General features: G+C 49.8%; 7 protein-coding genes across 7 annotated transcripts; 4 read left to right on the forward strand and 3 right to left on the reverse strand.

Annotated features, from left to right (window-relative positions):
* Positions 1 to 121: 121 nt before the first annotated feature.
* On the forward strand, positions 122 to 2235 carry ANOM_000577 (acyclic terpene utilization AtuA family protein; the record flags this gene model as incomplete). The annotated part of the gene is made up of 6 exons (XM_015545835.1): positions 122 to 156; positions 208 to 325; positions 396 to 826; positions 880 to 1551; positions 1615 to 1835; positions 1904 to 2235. 6 exons carry the CDS (start codon positions 122 to 124, stop codon positions 2233 to 2235), a joined length of 1809 nt encoding a protein of 602 aa, XP_015412081.1.
* Positions 2236 to 2729: 494 nt separating this feature from the next.
* On the forward strand, positions 2730 to 3525 carry ANOM_000578 (alpha/beta hydrolase; the record flags this gene model as incomplete). Its single annotated transcript, XM_015545836.1, has 2 exons — positions 2730 to 3140; positions 3202 to 3525. 2 exons carry the CDS (start codon positions 2730 to 2732, stop codon positions 3523 to 3525), a joined length of 735 nt encoding a protein of 244 aa, XP_015412139.1.
* A 424-nt stretch (positions 3526 to 3949) lies between these two features.
* Positions 3950 to 7618, reverse strand: ANOM_000579 (peroxidase/cytochrome P450 family protein; the record flags this gene model as incomplete). Its single annotated transcript, XM_015545837.1, has 7 exons — positions 3950 to 4228; positions 4288 to 4942; positions 5010 to 5542; positions 5595 to 6706; positions 6759 to 7000; positions 7059 to 7156; positions 7214 to 7618. 7 exons carry the CDS (start codon positions 7616 to 7618, stop codon positions 3950 to 3952), a joined length of 3324 nt encoding a protein of 1107 aa, XP_015412084.1.
* A 934-nt stretch (positions 7619 to 8552) lies between these two features.
* ANOM_000580 (putative voltage-gated K+ channel beta subunit (KCNAB)) lies at positions 8553 to 9916 on the reverse strand (the record flags this gene model as incomplete). Its single annotated transcript, XM_015545838.1, has 6 exons — positions 8553 to 8777; positions 8862 to 9416; positions 9477 to 9564; positions 9618 to 9684; positions 9735 to 9757; positions 9822 to 9916. 6 exons carry the CDS (start codon positions 9914 to 9916, stop codon positions 8553 to 8555), a joined length of 1053 nt encoding a protein of 350 aa, XP_015412136.1.
* A 775-nt stretch (positions 9917 to 10691) lies between these two features.
* On the forward strand, positions 10692 to 12795 carry ANOM_000581 (Zn(II)2Cys6 transcription factor; the record flags this gene model as incomplete). The annotated part of the gene is made up of 3 exons (XM_015545839.1): positions 10692 to 11551; positions 11605 to 12170; positions 12278 to 12795. The coding sequence occupies 3 exons, from the start codon at positions 10692 to 10694 to the stop codon at positions 12793 to 12795; spliced, it is 1944 nt and encodes a 647-aa protein (XP_015412137.1).
* A 62-nt stretch (positions 12796 to 12857) lies between these two features.
* Positions 12858 to 14842, reverse strand: ANOM_000582 (putative MFS transporter; the record flags this gene model as incomplete). The annotated part of the gene is made up of 7 exons (XM_015545840.1): positions 12858 to 13096; positions 13159 to 13684; positions 13747 to 13842; positions 13917 to 14042; positions 14104 to 14388; positions 14446 to 14541; positions 14603 to 14842. The coding sequence occupies 7 exons, from the start codon at positions 14840 to 14842 to the stop codon at positions 12858 to 12860; spliced, it is 1608 nt and encodes a 535-aa protein (XP_015412134.1).
* Positions 14843 to 20356: 5514 nt separating this feature from the next.
* ANOM_000583 (uncharacterized protein) lies at positions 20357 to 22030 on the forward strand (the record flags this gene model as incomplete). The annotated part of the gene is made up of 1 exon (XM_015545841.1): positions 20357 to 22030. One exon carries the CDS (start codon positions 20357 to 20359, stop codon positions 22028 to 22030), a length of 1674 nt encoding a protein of 557 aa, XP_015412135.1.
* Between the last annotated feature and the right edge of the window lie 11 nt (positions 22031 to 22041).

The following is a 22041-nucleotide window of genomic DNA, read 5'->3' on the forward strand; positions in this document are numbered from 1 at the left end:
TCTATCAGCATAGGTCGGAGGTTTCTACTCTCCGCTAAGAAGAGGTTATATTAATGCGTTGCCGTTGAGGGTCAGTGAGTCCGGATCTAACTCTCATTATATGCTGCAGCTAGTCACCACAATGACAGGAAGGCGTGCGATTCGTATTGGAAATTGGTATGCTAATGTCCCTATGATGTATCACTAGGCCGATAGTTGACTCCTTAGCTCTGGTGCTGGCGGCGATGGCCCCGATCAACTTTACCGTTTGGCCACTGAAGGTCCTTTGGACGCTGTGTTTGCCGATTATCTGGCTGAAGTGAATATTGCCTGGCGAGCGATTGAGGTGAGTCTTCTTTCATCGTCAGTTGCCTTTGGCTAGAGCATGGCCTCTAACCCGAACGACACAAAAACAGAAGGAAGAGCATCCGGAGTTAGGGTATGAGAAGGGATTCCTCGCTCATCTTAACTACAAGAATGCTGCAGAGGTTATCGCCCAAAAGGGAATCAAGATCGTCCACGACGGAGGAGCCCTCAACCCCTACGGCCTATACAAAGCAACCAAGGAACTATTGGAGAGCAAAGGCCTAGGTGACGTCAAGGTGGCCTGGGTTGACGGTGACAACGTTACAGCAGATGTCCAGGCTGCTCAGGAGGCTGGTAAAGCTGAACAGTTCCCTCATCTGGATATCGACGGCCAAGATCTGAGCGCACTAGAGAATCGCATTGTGTCAGCCAACGCGTACATTGGTGCTAAGGGAATCGTTGCCGCATTGAGTGCGGGTGCCCAAATAGTGATCTGTGGTCGGTGCTGCGATGCCTCTCCAGTAATCGGTCTAGCTTCTTGGTCAGTGCCCTCAGTATACGGTGGAGAGGTTGCAAAAGATTGACCTCTATTAGGTGGCACGGATGGTCTGACATGGACTATGATAGACTCGCTGGAAGTCTGATTGCTGGACACTTGACAGAATGTGGCCCGTATACAACAGGAGGCAACTTCTGCGGCTTCAAGTCCATCCCCAATCTTGTCCGGGTGGGATATCCTATTGCAGAGATTTATGATGACGGCAGCTCCGTTATCACTATTCACCCCGGCAGTAATGGTGCTGTGACTGTGGACACCGTCAAGGCGCAATTGGTCTACGAGATCCAAGGACCAAACTACCTTAATCCTGACGTTATCGCTCACTTAGAAGACACACGAATCGAAGAGGATGCCCCAAATAGGGTTCGTGTGACCGGCGTGAAAGGAAGCCCGCCACCCCCTACAACCAAGCTTGCGGTTTGTAGCTTTGGCGGTTACCAAGCTGAGATGGCCACGTATGCCGTTGGGCTCGACATCAAGGAGAAGGTTGAACTCCAGGGGAAACAAATCCTAGATTACCTAGACCAGTCGCGCTTCTCGACCATTGCTATCGACGCGTACGGAAGTGTGCCTGAGGATCCCAAATCGCAAAAGGAGACGACAGTCATGATTCGCCACTTCGTCCAGGCACCTACCAAGGAGGCAATTGGTCACTTCACGGAAGCATTCATGTTTTGTGCTATGCAGGGCTATGGTGGCTTTCATCCGTAGGTTTAATATCTAACGATCCACTTCCGAAAAGTGACATGTGCTAAGACCACGATGTAAAGGAACATGGACCTGCGCACACTGGCACCGAAGCCCTATGTCCGGTACTTCCCAGCCCGCTTTCGACAGTCTGCTTTGAAAGTACGGGTTCATATCGAAGGGCAACTGCCTATCGAGGTTGAGCCGGTCCCGAAAACTGAACCATTCGCTGGCCAGCCATCCTACGAACCTACGAATTCTGTTGATCTGCAGTCGTTCGGCCCAACCAAACGCGCCCCTCTAGGTATAGTAGACTTACACATTGCGGGTTTGTATACCATTCTGACTAACACTCCTTTTTTCACCGAACAGGATCCATCGTCCTTGCTCGATCTGGAGATAAGGGTGGTAACGCGAATGTCGGCCTTTGGGTTCGTAATGCAGATGAATGGCCTTGGCTACGGACCTTCCTCTCTACCCAGTGCTTTAAGAATCTTCTGGGCGATGATTACCGGCCGGAATACAGGGTCGAGCGTTTTGAACTCCCGCACCTGCATGCGGTACATTTTGTTACTTACGGTATCCTTCAGGAAGGTGTCAGTAGCTCGTCGATTATCGACGGGTTTGCCAAGAGCTTTGGGGAGTTTGTGCGTGCGCGACAGGTAGACATTCCTGTACGATTCTTGGAAAGGCCTTGGGTGTAGTATGATAACCCGTACAAGGGCATGACTCAGTGAGATACTTCTAGCTTTTTACTTTGTTTTCAATGCAATTCAACATCAAGAAAAGGCTGTTTCCTTCTTTGACGAGTTTGTCGAATCCGATGGTGTGTTCCGGTGTTGCAACCCATATAATAAGAGCCGAAGTGGTTGCCGACAAACTCTCGGGACTCGCACGATAGATCTGTCAAACACCGAAGACGGAGCAGACCCCGAGCAGAAGGAATTTGTACCAACCGCTGTTATAGCTCTTGCCCACCTTTTGCCGATCAACCGGATCCCGTTGTAGCTTCCGCACTGCGGAATGGTGTTTTTGACATCTTTAGAGCCCGCTCTTTGTTCCGGTCGAGATGTTGGGACTCATTGGGCAATGCACTATCCGGCATTATATATGTTGCGCCAAAGACCTTCCCAGTGTCTTCCTAGACCTAATTCTTCGACATATATCAGCTGATTAACAGTTCCCCAAGTTTCATGCGATGTCTACTACACCAAAGATTGTCTTGGTTCCAGGGGCCTGGAGCACCCCGGTCTTTTACGATGGACTACACTCTTGCCTCTCAGAAAGGGGATTAGAAGCCATTACCGTGCAGCACCCATCGACAGGTGCTAAGCCCCCTACTAAAACTTTGGAGGACGACGTCGCCCAGCTACATGGCACCCTTGAGCACCTGTGTGACTCGGGAAACGATATTATTGTCGTTGCTCACTCATACGGTGGGCTGGTAAGCTCCGGGGCAGTTGAGGGGCTCGAGAAGCCCACACGCCAGAGTCAAGGCAAGAGCGGGGGTGTGTTGATGATTATTTACATGGTCGCCTTTATAATACCAAAGGGTGTTAGTCTTGTCGGAGCTTCCGGCGGACAGTTGATGCCCTGGATAAAAGCAGAGGTGGGTACCTCAACTTGGAGCATACACGGTGTATCCATGGTACTAACTCCAGGACCTTTAGGGAAATTATGCTTACAACAAAATCGGCCCTGAAGGCGCCTTCCATGACCTCTCACCTTCCGAACGCGATCGGTGGACCGCGGCCCTTACGCATACCTCCTTGCCGGTCTTTCATGGTGCGGCCTCTCACGAGCCCTGGAAGGTCATCTCAACTGCATATATTCTTGGGGAAGAGGACCAAATGCTCCCAGTGGGCATTCAGGAGCATATGGCTGGAATTTTAGGAACGTCACAGACCTATCGTCTGAAGACGTCGCATCACCCTTTCCTGAGTGCGCCCCAAGATGTTGCAGATATAATCGCGGGACTATGCCCCAAACTGTGATATGAATTCCAAGGACCTCTACAAGCTTCAGGTTAGCTTACAGAGCCTTGGATAGATATTCGTACTTCAGTGTGCACGGGCAGCCTTCTCAGCTCAGACTTCCTTATGAAGAGACAGGCAGTTACAATTCCTATGGGACTCATAAGCTAACCAAGTATACCATTTTACATACATAGTCCCAATTTAGATCACTGAATTACCAATCTTTACTAGATATTACTTAATCACAGACTTCACTATCCTAGCCACACATGTGATAGTAACGAGTCAATATCGTGTCAATCATGCCAATGTCCGGGAACATTGCACACAACGTGTTCCGGGACAGAACGCTCCCTGCCCGGAATTGCACCGTCATAGTGGAGCTTCCAAGCTGTTTTCTCGGTTAGTAGATGACCCTTTACCGATGTACAGATCGACTTACTCATAGGGAAAGCATAGAGCTTGTCTCATCTGCCCGCATATATGTATAGAAGCCATGGGGTCGTTTGACCTTTTTCAACTCTCCCTGTGGTCCTGGAGCACGGCGAAGATTCTTCAATCGGCCAACCACACGCAACATGGCCGTCAGAGCAACTTTACTTGCTTCGCCACCCAAACATGTGTGGGGACCAACACCATAGTGGATATATGATTCCATGGGACGGTTGAGCTGCACTTCATTGGGATTTGGGAAGACATTAGGGTCGCGGTTGGCCTCGACCTGCATTGGCTGTTAGCCGTAATTGATCGACCAGCTGCGACGGGTTGAAGGATACTTACAAAGCTAACGAATACAATATCTCCTGGCTTGATCTGGACCGTTTGGCCCTGGTCCTCGACTGTTAGGTTAGTGTGGGACTTTCTATAGGAGCCGAAGGTCCCGTTCAGACGGATGGCCTCCATGACATAGCGCAGCAGCATCTCATCACTCGCGGGCGTGTCTTCTTTGGCAAGTCGTTGGATATCGGGTAGATGCTTCTTCCCATCCTCGGAGAGGTAGTAGTCGATGATTTGAGTAAACACTTGGGCTTGATTTGGCACCATCGCGACGGCCGTGGGCAAGATCTGAGACCAGGTGACCTCCGAGGCATCCAAACCGTGGTCTAGCAGTCTTCGTATCATATGCACTCCGTAATCGGAAAGCGCATTTTTATTTGTGCGGAGACCGTCTATCAGGGAGGAGATGAAACTGGCCGAGCTCACAGCTTTCACGTTCGCTTCGACGAGTGGCCCAAGTTTCTCTGCTGCTTGGCGACCGAGGTGGCGGATTTGGAATGACTTGGAGGGATCCATGTCGAAGAAGATGGCGGTAAATATGATTGACATGGCATCAAACATTTGATGTTCGGTGATGACTCCGTGTGGGTGTTGCTTGCTCTTCAGAGGAAGTGAAAAGATGTTGGAGGCGAAGTGAACATGGGCGAGATTCCCAACACTGAAGCGGAAAAGACATAGTTAGCAATGGAGATCTGGACTGAGCTTTGCGAGTGAAGGTGACTTACTCGCGACTCATATCAACCTGGTTGACGTTGCCCACCCTACATGATTTTTCCGACAACAGCTGCTCGGTGATTTCAAGGTAGAACTCTTTGACAGCCTCATGCCACTGTGACTGATACAATGATTCTTTCATAATCCGCCGCTGATTTGAGTGGAACGGCGAGTCACCGGATAGCATAAAGTCATAGCCACCCTTCCCAAACACGTACCCGGTTGCCTCATCCCAGACCACTCGGAAATTCGAAGAATCCTCGAGAATGCGACGGACGTTCGGGTAGTCAAACAGCATTGTACGGGGAGGGGTATACGATGGACGGTCCCAGGAGAAGTCTTCTTCTCGTCCAAGGCTCCTCATGATCTCGCGATTTTCACCTGGAATTGTCATGGGATAGTGGGCGTATATCGAGTTCTGCTTGAAGTACTGTGGGAATGCCCGCAATGCGAGTTTATAAAACACGCATCCCTGATTGATTTCCAAGTCATAGTTTGACTCAGCGTACCCCCAGTTAGTGAGGTTTCTTGAGTTATATTCCTTCTGTACGAGTGTCAGTATGTCCTTGCATGCCACATGGTATGGAAACACTCACCGTGTAGAATCGGTCACCCCTAACCAACGCCACTGCGTCAGACAGCACCGCACGGGAGACGGTGTATCCAGGAGCAATGCCAACACCAGGGATCATTGGTTCTTTAGCCTCCTCGGCAACGATTCCTGGATACAGTTCGACGTAATCTGGATGCTCATATAGATGACGTAGCTGGTCTGCTACCTCCGGGTCGGAATTGATTTCCTCGAAGCTTTGGTAGGGTTTCAGATCGAAGAACTTCCGGAACTCATTTAGTGAACCAACATTCCACCTGCGTGCCTGCTCCATGCCTAGGATCTCCACCGAGCGCAGAACTTTAGGAACATTGCGCGCTCCGAAGGAACCCGACACTTCGTCAATGGCCATAGTCAGGATGTCCACTAACTCTTCATCCTTGAACGTGCCGGAGGATTGTCGCTTCAACCCAGCGAACTCGCGCTTGGATGGGTCTTTCGGGATGTTTCCAGCCATCCTCCTCATGCCTCCCATCAGGTCCTGCACGGTGGCTTCGTGTCCAGGCTTGCCGACAATTCTCTCATATGCCTGTTCCGTCCACGCCTCATCTTTTCGACTGATTGTTGAGTGCCATCGATAGGCTAGATTGAATTCTACCGAACACTGGTTCCCCAGTGCCGTGGGAACTGTGTCATGTTCCATGTGTGCACGCGGGTCCAGGGTCCAGGTGGTGTTATCGCGGTTCAGGTTCACGATAGTGCGTAGATAGTCGTACAGAGTAATGTTGATGTACAGACCGCAGGTGATAAGGCGACCCGTCTGGAAAAGGTCATTATCGTACTTTGTCCAGGCGGCCCTTGCTTCAGCTGGGTCGATGACATCTTTCGCCGGCGGGGTGAATCGACCATTCTCATTGATAGCAGCAAGCTGCTCGACTACATGGTTGTGGAACCTGTTCAGCATGACGAGGATAACGCCGCAGGCTGCCGGTAGCGCATGTAGGCGTGGCTCGGAAAAGCAATCTGGCTTGATCTTGCCATCCTTGAACTCGCGCATCATATTTTGATCTTCTTGGTTGTCACCGTAGAGGATGGAAAGATCTAGATATGACGATGTCTTGTTGAAGTTCTCGTCTGGATGTCCCGTTTGGAAAATATCTGAGGCCGGTTAATGTGTGCCTGATGCCCCAGGAATTGTTTGGACACTTACCATGGATAATCAAAGAAGCCCAAGTGAAGAAAACGCTCGATACATTGTTCGGGTGAGGCTTGAATGTGTCTCGTGCGAATAAACTGTCAAAGATCAAGCCGGGATCCGGCAAACTAGCCGGTCTGACCTTCAATGGCTCGATCGTCCGTGCATATTCCGTATTTGCAGCGCCTAGCCAAGGCAAGGTAGGGTTATTGTAGGATCCATCAGCTGAGCGGTAAGCATATTTGTCGCCGACATATCTAAAGCCTGTCAGACCCAACTGTCTCTTGGTCAAGGTGTCCCTGAGTGAATGCTTACGAGAGAGGAGGATGAGGCAGCGAGTCCCACAGTTCCCCTAGAAACATGTTCGTAAGTTTGACACGGTTTCTAGATTCCGAGGGCAACTTTGCAACAAGCTAAAGGTATGAATATCAGCATCTTGCATGGTTTTGTGCATTGCACGTTGTAGCTACCTGTATGATGCGCTCCATTAGCATCGTCTTGTCGTCTACCGCCTGGCCACTGCCCTTCACAAGGCCACCGGCTTTACTTTCAATCAGATCCTTCAGGGTATACCCATCCTTGATTTCCAAGGCCCGCAGATCACCCCACAGACTTCCACCTTTTTCAGGCTCGATATAGGTTCCATCCCCCGTCTCTGTCGGTAACGGGCGACGGGCGGCCTTGACCACTTCGGTAATTTTGCCAAAGCTCTCAACCACGCCACCATGATTGCCGTTCACGGATTGTACCGATGCCTTCCTGGGGCGATCCAGAGCTGGTTGCTTCTGAGCAAGGGGCTCATAAGCCCGTTGCGAGGACTGGGACAGCTCAGGTATGCTACTGGAGGCCTCGGCGGAGCTTGGTATCCCCTTCATTGTGGCTCAGGTGGTTACAATAGCGGGTATGAAGGCTATGACAATGTGATTCATTTAGTTGAGTATATAAAAACTATGGTTCTGATACTCAATTGGAAGCGATCGAAACGCTTAAGTACGAGTTCTAGGCCAACCAGCTGCCATGAGGTTAAGTTTACTAGGTGTTCAGACTATCGTGCGAATACGTCGTTGACATGCTTACTAGGTGTATATCGACGTATAGGCGGTCCACAATATCCGCCGTTCAGCCACTCTTGTCAATTGAATAGATCTCGAGAGACCGATTAGCTTTCAAGCCCTACCATAGAAGCATCCGGAGTGGGTCCATGACATCCCGAACCACGGTAATTAAGCTGCGTCATTGACATCAATGACTTCGCCAGACACGCGAACAACATCTTTTTTAGGTGTTGCATTGGTTGGTAAGTTTCCCATCCCTCCGCAAGCGGCTAACAATGCCTCACGATGGTTCATTACATCCCAATGAACATATTGGGCTCGGAGCACGACCAACGCCACGCAGATCCTATTCCAGCTATTGTCTAGCTACCAACTTGACTGTAACTGTAGACTATCTAGGCGGATTCTGGTTTCGACTCGCGGTGGACTCCATAGCCGGGTATCTGTGATAATCATGTATGTGAGAGCTACGCAGTCGACAGATACGATGTCTTTTGGACCAACGAGTTGCATTCCGAGTTGCATTCCGAGTTATTTATTAAGAATGTCACCGACGCTTGTCAACGGCATGAAGTCATGCTAAAGAAGGCTCGGGGAGCCCGGAAGTTAGTAGGAGCATATTTGCCTGACGCTATCAACTATGACGCTTCGACACGCTGGGTTCGTACTTGACTTAGGAATAGCATTTGATTTCGATTTACTCGTTAACCGCTGACATTTATTTGTTTTTCAAAAATACGAAAACAACTCCATCTCAGTCCTGGCGTGCCGGGTCCTCAGCAGGACGGTTCAGTAGCAAATCATCAATCTCTGCGAGGATTTCCGGAGTCAACTTCGGCAACAGCTTCAAGCTTTCTACATTATCAACAATCTGCTCAGGTCTAGAAGCGCCTGTAATCACTGCGGACACGTTCTCGTTCTTGAGACACCACGCGAGGGCGAGCTGAGATAACTTAAATCCGAGCTTATCGGCCAAGCTCTGATTGCTTCGTTAGTTGTGTTTTTTTCGCAGTGAAACTAGGGAGCCAAAAGTAGCAAAGGAAATATGAATGTTGACTCGTACCTTCAACTTGACAATCTTTTCAATTGTTCCCGCCCATTCCTTATTCTCCCAGTCATTCCTCACTTGGTTCGCAAATCTATCCTGGCTCTCCGCAAACCTCGAACCCGGTGGAGGCTGGGTGGTTGCGTCGTTATATTTGCCGCTCAGCAGCCCCATTTTGAGAGGAGAGAAAGTGGTCAAACCAATTCCACACCGGGTGTATAACCGTTGAAATTCTCCCTCAACCTTCTTCCGATCTAGCATATTATACAGGGGCTGCTCGACAATGGGACCGACCAAGCCCAAGGACTTGGCAATGCCACACGCTTCAGTTATTTCGTCTGCGGACCACTCCGACGTTCCCCAGTAGAAGGCCCAGCCCTGGTCAATCACAAAGTTGAATGCACGTACTGTCTCCTCCATCGGTGTTAACCGATCAGGACGATGAGCGTAGATTATGTCGACATAGTCGAGTTTCAGTCGTCGGAGCGATGCGCGTGTGCCTTCGATGATGTGTTTCCGGGACAGTCCGTGGTTATTGATGAGGATCTCGCCATTTGCCATCCCCCAGTTTAACTGAGGAGACATGGAGAGTTAGCAATGTCTCGCCAGAACGTCAGAGATTTGCTTGTCTACCTTTGTGCTGATCACCAGGTCACTCCGCTGCCAGCCACCCTTCTTGATAGCGTCTCCCATAACAATCTCAGACTGGCCATTGGCGTAGCTGTTATATGTCAGTTGGTGCACTCGTATTGCCAGATGTAAACGAATGTTTACCTTTCTGCGGTGTCGAAGAAGTTGACACCACAATCGTAAGCCTGCTTCATGCACTTGAATGTAATATCTGCGCGCGATTAGCACCCCTTCGGTCCTATTCATCTTGATCGGATTTACCATCGTCAACGTGCCCGCCGAATCTTTACAGCGAAATATGTTAGTGATATTATCTTTTGTGTGCGCCCCGCCGCAGAGAAAACTCACGTTAACCAGCCTCCCAGGCCGATCGCAGATACATGAAGACCCGAGTTGCCCACCCGACGGTAGAGCATGTCTTTATTCTTGTTCGGCCAAGCCATTGTGAATAGTGGATGCGCGGAAAATGCGATGTGTAAGGTGTCTTTCTCCAGGTGTTAACCCTCTGAAGAGCGGCTGTGCTGCAATTTATTGCGCCGGCGATAAGCACTGTGCCATCGCTCGGCAGTAGGCATTGCTAGAGCTTTCATTTAGACCGCCACGTTGTTCACTCCGTGACCAGTAGTTGGGTCGCATTGTGCAGTTTTGGAAAATACTCAGTCCCCAAGTGCTGATAACGACGAATGGCAAGCGATAAGAGACTGCCGTGCGGGGCTCGGGTAAACAGCGAGATGGAGAACGGAGAAATGTTCGGAGGGGCATTCTGCGATAAAACGAGGATGCCCCTTGTCTATTCAGTACTGGCGTCTCTGGAATGATCCAATGGTGAGTATCTCAAGTCCGTCCAACGTGCTAGAGCCACGACGCTACCCAATCGGGAGCTGCAACTAAGGACCGGCGCGATTTTAGCCCTAAAGTCAAAGAGTGGAGCGATGGCGTGCGGAGTGGAGGCCGTCGCGCAACTGCTGCCCCTGTCCTCATGGTCTAGCTCATGGATTCTGCTTTCTGACTCTGAATTTCCCCGCATCAACGGTTCCTGCTGTCGCACATTGACACCGATCTGACCTGTCCCTGCGCTGGTTAGAGGATCATCCTTATCGCCAGGATTCGCTCAAGGCGGTAACAGCGTATTATCGGCTCGGAGTTACGTTGATCTTATCGGCTGGAGCTAAGCCTTGGACATTCCGGGATGTATTTACTGCAGAACTGATCGTCAAGATGTCCTCTGTCAAACCAAGTGTGACCAAGCGTGCCTGCGACGGTTGTAAGATTCGAAAGATCCGCTGTGGCGGCGGTCAACCTTGCCGGTCCTGCGTTAAGGCCAAAATCAAATGTACTTATGTCCGCGTTCAACAATGTCGAGGACCGAGGCGATTGCGCTCGACGACGCAGTTCCTGATCGAGCAAGCGCAGGTTGGTGGCGATAGCAATAACTGCGAGGCTACGCACCGCTCGACTGAAGCAATGCTTGAGAGGCTTCACCCGAATACTACGCCTGCGCATCCGGCCACGCACATGGAAAGGTCGGTCGCATCTGTTTTGTGCAATGTGCCTTGCCGACACTCGGATCTAACACACTATAGTTCGCGCATTCCTCTCGATACCCTGACGTCTCCGCTTTCCATATACCACGTGCGCATGTACCCGGTTTGGCCGATTGTCAACGTCGAAGAGATGGTGTCCGTCCTTCAGCAGGACGCTGGTCACAGTGATGATGAGGCCTATGCATTATCGACTGCAGTAGCAGCAGCGACAATTGCTCAACTGCGACTGGAGCAAGCTTCCAGCGCCCAGCAGACGATCACAGCCGAGACGTTCGCAGCGGAATGCTTGCGCGCTCGGAACTCATGTCATTATCGGTCCCAGGTAAACCTAAACAGTATCCGGACGTCCTTTTTTCTGCATGTGTACTATGAAAACCAAAAGCCCGGTGGGAGCGAATCTCTGCTGCACTTACGAGAAGCGATTTCCATGGCTCAAATAATGGGTCTCCACCGAGAGTCCTCTTACAATTCTCTGTCGTTCGAGGAGGAACAGCTGCGTCGGCGTGTCCTTTGGCTACTCTTTGTCACAGAACGGTGAGTCGATTGAGACATCTTTGACGTCGTTCCGCAGCAGCTGATCTAGACAGAGGTGTCTGTATTCTGCACAGGTACCCAGTCACATTGAAAACCAATATCTCGGCCCCGGTAATTGACGAAAACGACGAATCCCACGTTCTCCCCGCCTTCCTCAAGCTCCTCAGTCTCTTTCAAATCTTCGAGAAATCAGGGATGTTCGATATCATCCAGGATGAACACTCGGAGCTACAGCCAGGTACGAATAGTGTGGGACGTGTCGATTGGCCCTTCCTGGAAGGTCTTCAACGGAATCTGCAGGACGGATCGACGCTTTTCGAGCGTATCTCAGACGTACAGAAGGCGGACTTGTGCGTCACTCGGCACTGGATGCGAATGATTCTATGGAAACTATCCCCAAAACGCTATCTGGGGTCTCCCCCGTCCGCCGACCGGTCCATGTCCCTCTGCTTCCCACTCAACGTCGCCAAGGAGCTAGTGAGCATCGTCTCGCAGCTACCTCGTTCCGCAGTCGAGGCGCATGGTTTGGGCATGGAGCTCAAGATTTATGAAATTGCTAATTCCCTGGCCGATGCCATTACGGATCTCGCTGCGCTGCCATTGTCCCCCGAATGGGATGGTGAGAGTCGTCCAAATTATATATTATCACGTCTCCACGCGATATTGTCAACGTTTCGGGGTGGGGGAACAAGAAATTGGTCGATGTTCTCTACCAGAAAATGGCAGAGGTACAGGTCATCATCGGACCCTCGTTAACAACGCCTCTTCGAAACCCAGGGAGCAGAAAGCGCCGGCCGTCCCCCACGGAATTCGAAGATAGCCAACAAATGCATCGGATTACCGAGTTGACCAATCATGATTCTACAATATCCACCTGTTTAGACCCACTTGCTTATCCGTCCGACGCGAACGACTTGACCTACGCGTCAGTTTGTGATATGTCCTTTGCAAGTCAAGGGGATGGTGTACAGAACCAAGTCCCACAATACCCGGATGTAAACAATCTGTTTCAACCTACCTATAACGAGACGACATCCGATTTCCTGTTTGATCCAAGTAGCGTAGTCATTGAACCACAGGAAATGGCACCTTTGTCACCCATCTGGTCGTCTTTTATGCCGATGAACGCAATCACGGAGGACATAGCGTCCCAGATCCTACGAGCCTCAACCCAGGATATTCTCTTTCCTGGCGCTGACTTCCCGAACTTTGCTACAGGCACTGATTTTGTTGGTCTCTACTGAAACTGACCTTGTTAAAACATCGAACTCTCAAATTACTACCTGACGAATACATGCAACAAAGCCTAATACTTGAAGCGGAAGTCCAGCCGCTGATTTCCTTCGCCTTCTCGAGCAGCCTGGTCCGACTGGTAAGCCACCTTCTCCTCTGGCGACATCCCATTCCACTTCTTCTCTTTCTGGCGATTGAGATAACGGAGGAACTCCCTCTGCACCACGAAGACTACCATGGAGAAGGCACAAATCGCAATGAGCACCTTATTGCCCCTGAAGTAATACGGCTTGTCGTCCTCGCGATAGATCTCTGTGTTGGTCTCCATCAGCCTGGTTATTCTAAACATTTGTCCTGGGTAGGGTGGCACTTACGCGACGCGATCACGGATCCCACCTGTACAATCACGTTATACGTTGCCGCCGTAATGGCTCGCTTCTTCACGTCGAACGTGTTCTCGGAAATCCACGCCGACACAATCGGATGAAAGTACGGATATCCAGAGATCAGGGTCGTGATGGTGAAACGACCCCACTCGCGGCCACCGTTGGGTAGAGCCAGCATTGCCGCCAGTAGTGGCAAGGTCCAGAACTCGCCAAACAGACAGTGGAAAGATCGCTCCCCGAAATACTCACTACTGCTCGAGAGAGCCAGCATGAGGATGATCTGGAGCACTGCGGATGGAATGGAGAGCATGTTGGAGTCGAAGGTCGAAAACCCGATCCGTTTGAGGGTCAGTGATAGATATGCTTGCACTGGATTCTGCGGGATGTAGGCGACAAGGCCAATGAGGTATAGACCCCACATGGACTTGTCACTCCAGGCACGGAGGACGTCATTGAGGGTAGCTCGCTCGTGGATGTTGGTGAGACCTTTCGATGGGTCGTCCCGGAGCAGGCGCTGCAGTCGTATCAGTTAGTCAACGCCGCGGGGATTAGGATAGTATATATGGAGGAACGTACGTTGATCATGATCACCTCTTGGCGCTCCGTGTACCATGCTCTGGGCACCAGTACACTCTTCGTGTTGGTTGGGGAGCTTGGAAGGTAGAGGATGCTCTATGTGCAATCCGATTAGCTTCTGTCTTCGCATATACCACTCCACGCCCTGCGCAGGGAATGCTGTTCCATACCAGTAGTCCAATAACAAAAGTCAAGAGACCCTCGATCAGAAAGAGCCAAAACCAGCCTGTCTTTCCGTGGACTCCGCGCATCTCTAATATCCCCGCGGCGAGCAAAGACGAGATAATGCGAGCAACCTGTTACATGTCAGCATTTTGATGATCCGTTAGACGATATCTATGATCACTCGTGACTTACGTTCAACGTCGACCAAAAGAAAGCGAGCCGCACACTCAACTCCCTGGTTTTGTAGAAGTATGTAGCAAACAGAATGGTACCAGGAATGAAACCACCCTCGAAGGCCCCGATCAAGGCACGGGTGATGTAAAAGCTGGCCCGACCGGTCATCCACGCCTGGGTCCAAGAAACAAGAGACCACAGCATCATCATAATCGGCAGCACGCGTCTGAATCCAAAGCGTTTGATAAGAAGCTGTGCGGGGAATTCAGTTGCCAGGAAGCACACGAGTTGGATTGTCGTTCCCTGGAGGGCATTGTTAGTAGAATTTCGTAGCATTAGAAGTATACATAGTTCGCATACGTTGTTGTAATCATTCGACGAGAGGTTCAAGTCATCGAGTAGATTATCTGTGAGTGCGTTGGACAAATTTCCGCGGTCGAGTTGCAGGCCAAAGAACTACACCTTGTCAGGGCTGAGCTGCGACAAGTCCAATCGTATCGATGAAATGAATACATACCATGACACAGAGCCATGTCAGAAGCAACAGATCGGTTTTCCACACAACCGCTCTCTCTTCCTTCTCCGTCCAAGACGCCGTAGGATCAAACCGGTGAAAACCCTCGAAAGACTCATGGGGCGGTGTCACAGCGGAAAGATTCTCCTGTCCGACAGCAATAGATGCCTTCGAGCAGTCATCGTCGCTAGGCGCAGTCGCGGGGTGCTTAGGACCTTTGTCGGCCCTTTCGATATCGGCCATTGTGAATGATCGCCTTTCTCCTGTGTGCTTCTTCCCTGTGTATTAAAAGACAAAGACTGAATTAGTCGATAGGGTACACGAAGCCCTAGAGAGGAGAAGAATGCCACCTCCATCCTGGGAGGGGCAGCCATGGACGTTATTATATAGAAAATGCCATGCCACACATACCACGCTCCAACAATACAATTGTACCGTATCGCACCATTTAAATTTAACCTGAGCGTAGTCGGGAACTCATCGCCGGCACGGCAGTTGTAGTATACGCTTACACGTTTATCCTACAGTATGGCCAATAGAGCGTCTGGCGGGAACTTTGCATCACTGTGCCTTCCGAGCACATCATCGGCTAGCTTGCGTTTTGGCTTCAGGCACCTTACTGAGTTTGTTCTAGCTTGCCGAACTGTTTATTCTTTGTGTTTTCTTTTTTCCAGTTCTTATTTTTTAATTATTGTATCAATTCGTATTTACCTACGAAAGAGTCTTATGCTCCTTGGTTCGAAGGTCAAGTGCTAACAGCCGTGGAATGTTTTTGCGGGGTTACAAGATAGCCTGTCTTCGTTCCCCAGATTTTTCCTCGGGTCGACTGACTCTCGCCATTCGAAGAGGCAAGATTGGCCAGTACTCGTTCAGTCTAGTGTAGTCTAGTGGACGGAGAACGAGAGGCATCGTGCTTGGCAACTTTGCGTTGCCGAAAATTTCGCCGATGCCCCACAAACGCTTGTCTGGATTCCGAGGTGGAGAATTCAATCACGGCACTCATCGAAGTAGTTCCTTGTAAGCATGGAATGAATCATGTGGTCACTGTTAGGACAGGGACCGTGAGTTATTGTTTGATTTTCGTGGCAGAGCACGCAAAGATAACATATATTGTTCTTGGTTGTGGGTGGTGCTCACATGGTGATATGTATTAAGTCGGGAGGCCAGGCCGTTCGGTTTGTATATTACTATATTGAACAGAGTAGCCTACTGAATTTCAAAATGATTGAACGGAATATGCCGCGTGTATGTGCTGCTTAGCACCAAGGCATGCATGCATGGAATTGATAGGAACGAGGAATTTTAGATAGATGATTGAACTTCCCAGATTTTAACACTGACCTGGCAAGCAAGGTATAGTTTGTACGATGACGTTAAACCGCGAGTCAGTGTGCTTTCGGGACATAGTTTCTCCTATAATAAAGTCGAGCCTGCCTTGTGAATCGCCAGGTAAGATTTTCCCATCTTACCAGACCCGTGAAGACGTGTAATCTTCCGTGTGAGGGTGAATTTATGGGATATAAATGCTCTTTGTGCGGTGATCTCTTATCTCAGCGCGCATAAATGTAGCGTATTTACAGTTCCCGTTCAGGAACAGATCAGAGAGATGTAATAGTGGGGATCACGGAATCTTCGAGGGAAGAGGAGGGATATAAAGCCCCTTGCAATGGAGAAACACTCAGGGCGTGTGCAGTGAGCACCATGATAAAGCGGTGGCAACTGAATTAGGCTTTGAGAGCAGACTTCCACTGCGTAGAGTAGCCCATGTAGATGATCGTAAATCTATATCAAGAATCTTATCGACATCTAATCACTATGTACGCAACAACCCGATATACAATCATGCACACCGCAAGCGCCAGAATATTCAAACGAGGGTTCTTATCGAAAATTTTAGAAGTTCAAGACATCCTTACCATTTTGGATAGTGCATTGTTTGCTTGGCTGATGTTGTTCATTGCACGTAAATTCCAGGCCATGCATCGCGTATGGCATAATATTAGCCATAACATATTTTGAAGGGAGGATGTAAGCCACAATTTGGAACACCCGTGGTAATGATGTACTAAGAAGGCCCGCAAATACCCAGTTGATATATAACACCATCGGAGTCAAGGTAGTGCTGATACCTAGCAACCAGTTAACATGTATAATACTATTCAAAGGCAGGGTACGACTGATACCTTTATTGTCGAAGAGAGAAAGCAGTATAATACCGATGGACTCACCGCAGTTGATAATTGCGAATATGTTGAACGATGAAATGAGGAACATCATGAAGGTGCTCTGAGTTGGCGGGCTGAACGTAAATATCGCACCTGAGATCAAGGCTGAGAAGAGCTCTAGACATGTATACTGCACGAGAAAGCATATTGCGGTCATGCATCCGTCATTGCGTTCAGATTTAAATGTGTCGCGCTCTCCTGGGTATACTATAATACTTTGGAGGAGGCCTAGTTTCCATGAAAGTTAGCCGAGATGGGGATATCAAAGGAAAGTCAATGGGTGGGAGAGCAAACCTGCAACAAGAAGAGTTAGAAGCTGTTGGAGAAGACCTATTCTTGTTTGTACAGAGTTGCTGTCGTTTTAGAGGGGAGATGTGAACATAATAAAGATAGCTGCCATCTCAGGAGCTTGAACTAAGCGTGATAGCAGATGAAATGGCCGCCTAATCAAACCAAGAGCTGAGCGGCGTATTGCTAAAGGAAGCAATATTGAAAAGGAGTTAATATCCTTTGTCATTTCCTTTCGCTCTTGCAAGGTGATCGGTACTGGGTATGTCCCTTGGATATTTACTTGGGCGACAGTATGTTTTTCAATCAACTGCTGCACCTTAGTTCGACTCGACGTTTCTCCTTGGTTTCGATGGTCTACCGTAACTAAATCGATAATGAAGTCACAGGGATTCATTACACTTGGACATTCAAAGCCATGGCTGCGGAAATAGTGTAAGATATCCTCGCCGGGGCCTGCAAAGACGGGGGATCCGTCAGGTGCAAGAAGAAGAATGTTCGAAAAAAAAGGGAAAGTATCTGACCGTGGTTGGTGAATACTGCAGATGACAGTGCAACCCTCCTCTGACAGATCCTTTAGCTTCTTCATGATACATCCGGCTGTGTATGCATACGTCGAGACCTGAGGTAGGTTCATCCAGTATCAAAACCATCGGGTCAGTCAGGAGCTGAATACCTATTGAAACCCGTCTCTTCTCACCACCACTAATACCATTTTGTTTATCATCTCCAACTATAGTCCCTGCACAGGAGGTCAAACCCATTGTATGGATACTGGAGTCAACCTTGGAGCATGTTTGCTCCTTTGTCATCCATCCAGGGAGTCTCAGCCCTGCAGCAAAGAGTAAGGTTTCTCGGACAGTCAGAGAGGATTACAAGTAGTCAAACTAAGATACGTAGGAGCACATAGTTCTGACCGTGGAAAGGGGTAGATGATGGCTCTTGTAGAGAACTTGGCCTTGTCTTTGATGCCTCTGTGGTAGGCGCTCTGTGAGAGCGTGTATTAGGGTGGTCTTCCCGCTCCCAGAAGGCCCCATAATGACACTAAGTTCACCTTGTCGGAATGTGGTGTTGATTGGTTTGAGTATTGGCTGTTCATGACCGGGACTCCATAAGGCTTTCAAATTTCGCCTAGTCAGAGTTAGTACATATCTGTTTAACTGGATATCCACAGCTGGGGCACGTGGTGTTGAGGTTAGAGGTTGAAGCTCTGTATTTTCAATAATGTCAGGCCTGCGGCTCGGCTGGGGGTCCGGAGTCATGATAGCTCCCATTTGAGGGCGCTGAAGTAACAGAGCAGCCACCAGAGTGTAGAAGATAAGAAAGCCGAAAGAGGCCACAATAGGTTGCCAGATACACTCGCGAGGAAATCCTAGGCCCGCCATGATATCTTTCCCATAGGACTCTGTACAGCCGCCTGGCGAAGAATTGGCGACAGTTGAACAGCTATATTGATGCCCCCGTGGCGTCTGCTCCGGACCAACAAATTCAATGGCACATAGCGCGCTATAAAGATAGAAATAATGGGCTATCCATTTTGACCATCGCAGCCAGATCGGTATTTGATCTACATGTACTAAATAACCGCCGGATAAGCTTTGCAGAGTATAAAGCAAATTTCCAATGAGACCAGCTATTGCGAAATCGCGGGAGATTGCAATTGCAAGCATGTAAAGGGCCAATGGGATTCCAGTAATTTCCTCTACTACACATCGCTATACGCATTTGCTATCCCTACTAGGTTGGAACGTTATTTTATGATTTATTTTTGACCCACCGCTTCTACCACTACCGAATCAAGAGACATACAAGAACTTTGTCGGCCCGAAAATGGACAATGCAAGTCACCCTGAGGTAGATGAAATTGACTGGGAGAGCTTCATATCCCAGGGGTTATTGTAGAAGCTGCTCGTTGCGTACCTTGCGTTGAATGCTTAGGGCTAATTATTGCCATACGGAAGTCATGTTCGGTAAGAGATGGTAACACCCGTAGTTAGAAAGAGGACCTGGATCAGTTATCTCATGTATGGCTTTATCCTGATGCAATTATAGTTTAATTAAAGCGGCAAAGCAACTGCTGCACCAGTATTCGGGTCTTCAACAGTAACCTCTGCAGTTTTCTTCAGATGATCCCAGACCTTCTGAAACCGAGCATGCACGACGGGTTCATTGTTGAGCGGTGCAAGGAAGGCAATGCTGTTCATCACAAAGTGAGCTATGCGAGCTCGAGCATTTATGAGGAACGGGAAGAAATGAAAACCCAAGGCAGAGTAAATTAAAGATTCGGAGTGCGAGGGAAATGACACGTACGTGAGCTCAGCAGCAGGCAATCCGCCATACTGCGGTCCGACCCAGCGGTTATAGATCTGGATTTTGCCCGGGGATCCCTCACATATATGTTCCAATATAGACGTGAATATCGTTAGTTCTGAACTCCCTCACGTCATCGGAGTTCGTGCTTGAATATACTGTCTGTAGTTATCGTACGCTTCTGCGGCACGTATCGAGCCGTCGACATCCTCCCTACTGGGAGTTTGACCAGCAACTTTGATCTTCTGTGTATCCTTAGTATGAGCCTAGGTGTTTGGGTTCAGTAAGCTGAATCCTACATAAAAGCTCGACATAGTGGGCGGTTGAAATAACGAACTTTGACTTATGGGAAGTGCAGGAAGAAAATGCTGTCGGTGGGGCATTCGAGGATCATTTATACATTGATCATGAAGAGCCGCGCCGTTCGTACGGCTGAAATGAGGAGAATGTGATACTTTCAGCTTTGCCTTTCTAAGTTTGTGGCGTATACGATAAGTATATGATTGTCACTCGGTATACTCGACAGTGCGTAGCATTGTTACTTATCGGCTCATCGCTCGAAGCGACCCACACACCAGCGTATAGTCTCCTACCATTGCTGATAATAATACCATTTCCGGCTGAATAGCGCGAGGCAAATCGACCAGGGAGAAATGTCCCGTTCCGATAGACCTCTTCTAATGCTTCATAGCGTAAATAGTAAGCAAGCTGCACTGCTTTGTATTCCACCCAGATCGACCATTCTAAATCTGACATTTAGGACGCTGATCTTTATTGATAGCGAATAAGCCAAGTTCCCACCAAGTGGGACCAAACCAACAGGTGCTCGCCTACGCTGTAGGTACAATCCAGTATATACACCGTGGACAACTTTGGTCAACCATGTACCAAGTTACTCACCACGATCACTATTACTATTCCCTTTGGCCTTATCATGATGCGCTTCCTTCCCGTCAATTTGACGACAATCCTCGTGGAGCTCCCAGGTCTCCAAGAGACTCGCGCGCTTCATGCCTCACTGCAGTCCTGCCCAGTGGATGGTGTTGAGGAGATGATTCCTGCTGCCCGCACCCTGCTCGTGCACTTCGATGCCGAACGCTTAAACGCGGAGGCGTTAGCAACCGAACTTCGCCAGCGAGACCTTTCCCTCATCAGCTCGCAGTCGGACTGTCAGATAGAAATCCCCGTCTGCTATGACGGCGTGGATCTGGACAACATTGCAAAACTGACCGGCTTCAGCGTGGAAGAGGTCATTCGTCGCCACAAGGAGAGCAAGTTCACGGTGGCATTTTGCGGTTTCGCGCCCGGCTTCAGCTATCTGCATGGCGGCGATCCCGCGCTCTTCGTGCCGCGCCATCAGACTCCACGGACCCGCATCCCAGCTGGCTCGGTAGCATTGGCGGGGCCCTTTAGCGGTATCTATCCACAGAGCAGCCCAGGTGGGTGGCAGCTCATTGGCACGACGTCGGCTAAAATGTGGGACACAAATCGGACCCCAAGCCCGCTTCTTCAGCCGGGCTACCGGGTCAAATTTGTGCAGGTGGATGATCTTGAAACCGCTGGAGTTAACACTACACCTTCTTCAATTGAAAGTGATACTGCTCCGGCTTCTGGATCTATCAATAGCCACGGAAAGCCAGCGCTGAGCCAGACGTTCTGTCACGCCAGCCCACATTTCAAAGTTTTGACGGCGCCAATCCCGGCTCTTTTTCAAGACCTCGGCCGTCCCGGTCAAGCGAACCAAGGTGTTTCTGGCTCCGGTGTATTAGATCGATCGGCGTTCCGAGCTGCAAATCGCATAGTGGGGAACCCAGCTGGCACTGGATGCCTGGAACTTACGCTCGGTGGCTTTTCCTTTGAGAGCTCCAGTCAGGCGGTGATCGGCTGCACTGGGGCACCCTGTCCCATCACGATTGAGGATGCAAAAGGCCGGACCACAGAGATAACACAGACTCATCGGCCAATTTCTCTGGAGTCGGGGGATGTCGTGACATTCGGGCATCCACGCACAGGGATGCGAAGCTACCTGGCCGTCCGCGGTGGCTTTGAGATCACTCCAGTCTTGGCCAGCGTCAGCACCGACACATTGGCTGCTGTGGGGCCCAGTCCAGTCACCGCTGGATCTGTATTGGCCTTGAGGAACGCACGGAAGGGACTCACAAGTGTTTCGATCCACGAAGCCCCAGCTTTTACTCTACCCTCTGCAGTTGACGTGGTGACTCTAGATGTCGTGCTTGGCCCTCGCACAGATTGGTTTACACAACAAGGCCTGGACACGTTCACTCAACAGCGCTGGAAAGTGACTGCAGATTCAAGCCGAACTGGGATTCGCTTGTCGGGAAATGTTTCGATAGAGCGCAAAGATAACCAGGCAGAACTACCCAGTGAGGGTACGGTCAACGGAGCTATTCAGGTGACCCACAATGGTCAACCCGTACTATTTCTTGCCGATCATCCACTAACAGGTGGATACCCGGTCATTGGGGCTGTTGCTGAATACCATCTGGATCTCACTGGCCAGCTCCCGGTGAACACGATGGTGCGGTTTCGTGCTATTGGGCCCTGGTCAGAGATTCAGCCGCAAAGCGATCTGACCCACATTGCATAAGTCATTCTCTT

Source organism: Aspergillus nomiae (assembly GCF_001204775.2).
Source record: "Aspergillus nomiae NRRL 13137 chromosome Unknown contig00005, whole genome shotgun sequence".
NCBI classification, from domain to species: Eukaryota; Fungi; Ascomycota; class Eurotiomycetes; order Eurotiales; family Aspergillaceae; genus Aspergillus; species Aspergillus nomiae.